At 34.6% G+C, this 3715-nt stretch overlaps 1 protein-coding gene across 1 annotated transcript; it reads left to right on the top strand.

Moving 5' to 3' along the window:
* The first annotated feature begins 1104 nt into the window (after nt 1-1104).
* Nucleotides 1105-2716, top strand: LOC121244075 (3-oxo-Delta(4,5)-steroid 5-beta-reductase-like). The gene is made up of 2 exons (XM_041142117.1): nt 1105-1246; nt 1381-2716. The coding sequence occupies exons 1-2, from the start codon at nt 1208-1210 to the stop codon at nt 2512-2514; spliced, it is 1173 nt and encodes a 390-aa protein (XP_040998051.1). The 5' UTR covers nt 1105-1207; the 3' UTR covers nt 2515-2716.
* Nucleotides 2717-3715: the final 999 nt, after the last annotated feature.

Here is a 3715-nt window from a genome sequence, read left to right on the forward strand (position 1 = left end):
TTTATTATTATAATTTTTTTAAATTTTAATATAAAATATAATAAATAATTCAATTTTTTTAAATTCTAAAATAATAATAAGATTAAAAATTAATATTCTAATAATATTTTATCATCTCAACTCAACTCAACTTAATTCAATTCAACATCTAAATATAACTTAAAAGATATTTGAACTTTGAAGTGGTCCAGTCGTTAATGTTGTATAATTATTTAAAAAGATATTAAATTTATATTAAAAAATTAATTTTTTAATAATAAATTTACTTTTTTTTATAACAATTATATAGAATACCCCAATTATTATGCCTCGATTTGATTTAAAAATTCATTTTAATTAATTTTATTTTATTATTATAATTTTTTTAAATTCTCATATAAAATATAATAAATTATTTAATTTTTTTAAATAAAAAATAATATTTTATTCAACTCATTTAAACTCATCTTCACCTACCAATATTGAATCCAAATAGAACCTATATATAATTATTCTTTATTAAAAAAAATATTAATTTAAAAAAATTTATAAAAATAATTTTCAATTATAAATTATTCAACCGTTACGAAATCGCTTTAAAAAAATAAATAAAATATGAGATCTATATGAAAAAAATTAATTTTTTAATAATAGATCCTACTTTTTTCTAAAATGATTATGTAATATTTATACACTTTATAATTATACATAAAATTACTCTTAATTAAATAGATGTCAAATCTTAAATCAAACCAAAAAAATGCGACACAAGATCCAAACCTTATATAAGATTCACAAAACCTATGAATTTTGAATTCATACTTACGTTGCGTTTGGATATTAAGTTGAGCTCAATTGAGTTTAATTCTTTATAAATAATAATGAGTTAAGTAGTAGAGGGAATTATGTGGAATCCATTTAAAATGTGTTTAGAAGTTAAGATAAATTTAATATTTTTTATGAAAATTTGAAAAAAAATTATAGATTCTACATATAAAAACGTGTTAAGTTAAAAAAATATTATAGATCTATATATAAAGAAGTTTTAAGTTAAAATAAATTTAATAATTTAAAAATTAAATATTTAAATATTAGATTCAATTTAAAATAAGAGTTTAGCTCAGCAACGAAGCTTAACCAACGCTTCGTTATCCATTTTTCCTCCACTTTACCACTTCCAATTTCCCTTTGGTGTCACTGATCTTCTCCATCGATCTTTACCAAGAAAATGAGCTGGTGGTGGGCTAGAGCTATTGGCGCTGCCAAGGCAAGATACATCCAATCAACACATGCAACCCACAAAATGATCATAATCTCTTTCTTAGTTTCTTTCTATGCTTATTAAGTCTTTTTCTGGTTTTAAGTTTGTTGATGGTATTGTTTCCGTGATTCGTTTTGCAGAAGAAACTCGAGGAAGATGAGCAGCCGAGAAGCTTTCAGAGTGTGGGACTGGTGATTGGCGTGACTGGCATTGTGGGCAACAGCCTAGCCGAAATTCTCCCTCTCTCCGACACCCCAGGTGGGCCATGGAAGGTCTACGGCGTGGCGCGCCGCCCTCGTCCAGACTGGAACGCCGACCACCCGATTGAGTACATCCAGTGCGACGTCTCGGACCCGGAGGATACCCAAGCCAAGCTTTCTCCCTTGACCGATGTCACCCACATCTTCTACGTCACCTGGACCAGCCGACCGACCGAGGCCGAGAACTGCGAGGCCAACAAGGCCATGTTCCGCAACGTGCTCCTTACGGTGATTCCGAACGCACCGAGTCTCCGCCACGTCTGCCTTCAGACGGGAACCAAACAATACCTCGGATCCTTCGAGGCGTTCCGCAAGTTTCAAACGCAAGATCCTCCTTTCACGGAAGACTTGCCTCGTTTGGACGCCCCGAATTTCTATTACACTCTCGAAGATGTTCTGTTCGAGGAGGCCAACAAAAAAGAGGGCTTGACATGGTCCGTTCACAGACCCAACTCCATATTTGGATTCTCGCCGTATAGCTTGGCGAACATCATCGGCATGTTTTGCGTGTACGCCGCTATATGCAAGCACGAGCGGCTTCCCTTGAAATTCCCCGGCACGAAAGCGGCGTGGGACGGTTACTGGGTCTCTTCCGACGCCGATCTTATTGCCGAGCAGCAGATATGGGCGTCAGTGGATCCGAATGCGAGGAACGAAGCATTTAACTGCAACAACGGGGACGTGTTCCGGTGGAAACACTTATGGAAAGTTTTGGCTGAGCAATTTGGGATTGATGATTATGGCTTGGACGAGGGTGAGAACGTAGTAAGCCTGGTGGAGATGATGAAAGACAAGGATGCTGTCTGGGAGGAGATTATAAGGGAAAATCAACTGCGACCTAGAAAGTTAGAGGAAGTTGGGATGTGGGTTTTGGTGGACCTCTTGTTGGGAGGGGAATCTCCGGTGGATTGTATGAACAAGAGCAAGGAGCATGGATTCTTGGGGTTCAGGAACTCCAAGAATTCCTTCATTTCCTGGATAGATAAGTTGAAAAGCTACAAGATTGTGCCTTGAGATCAAGTGGCCAATGTTTCTAGAGTTGTATGTTTCATCTTTGTTGCGAATTGAATGTTGATCTGCTGCTCATGTTCTTTAATAATAAAAGCATGAACGAAAACAGTATCTTATTGCATTTCATGGAGCAAGATTGATTAATAAGCTCCCAAGGTTATCCTTGAATGGCAAGTTTATTGATTAAGAAAATAATATATATATATATATATGTAAAAATTTATCAGCTTTTTGTTTTTTTTGTTTTTTAAAGCGCATCACTAGGCCTTGAACGTTATCATTATCTGAATATAAAACATTTTTAGCCACTTTCTCAAGAAATAATAATATTAAGGGTTGAGAGTATTCAGATCTCAGTCAATATAACCAAGTCAGTATTAGTTAACAGTAACACTGCTTGGCAAGTGGCCTCACTGGGCTGTACTGTTTCTATACAAAGGAAACAAATTATTTGTTCTGCGCAAGAGTGAGAGCAAGAGGATTCGACGAAATATAATAATTTTTTCAATCATTACAATTTTTTTAATCATTACATTTACTTGTTACAATTCTCTTTTAAATTTATACACAAAATTTAATAAACAATTCGATTTTTTTAAAATTCGAAGATATCGGTGTTAAGAACAATCATAGTCAACTTGCCATATTAGAAGAAGTGGCTGGAGTGACTGCGTGATTACAACTTTGTTTATGGTCTACTGCATCTGCTGCATCTCCTTTGATTTTTCTTTCCTTTAGCTCTTTATTCTTTCCTTGTATAGAATATACACTTAGCTCTTTATTCTTTCCTTGTACAGAGTATACGATCATTAAGTCTTCTTTCCTTGTACAGAGTAATACGATCATTAAAGTTGTAATCATATATACAAATGAATATATGCTCTGGTCTTGGTAAGTTTACCAACACCTTTCTATACAATTCTTTCTTGGTATCAGAGCTTTAATAGCTCACACTCAATCAAGTTCCTGTCCTTTTTTTTTTCCATCATCAATGGCTTCCGCTAATCCTGCCGCTCCCTTGGTTTTCTCTCAACCAAACTTTTCTTACTTGGTTTCGATGAAGATGGACGGTACCAATTATCTTAATTGGGTCTCATAGCTGCTACATGTTTTACGTAGCAATGATTTGCTCGGATTTGTGGATGGTTCTGAACCCTGTCCTGAACAGTTTCTTTGTGACTCTGAGGGAAAGACTACTAAGAAC

This window comes from Juglans microcarpa x Juglans regia, chromosome 8S, assembly GCF_004785595.1.
Source record: "Juglans microcarpa x Juglans regia isolate MS1-56 chromosome 8S, Jm3101_v1.0, whole genome shotgun sequence".
Taxonomy (NCBI): Eukaryota; Viridiplantae; Streptophyta; class Magnoliopsida; order Fagales; family Juglandaceae; genus Juglans; species Juglans microcarpa x Juglans regia.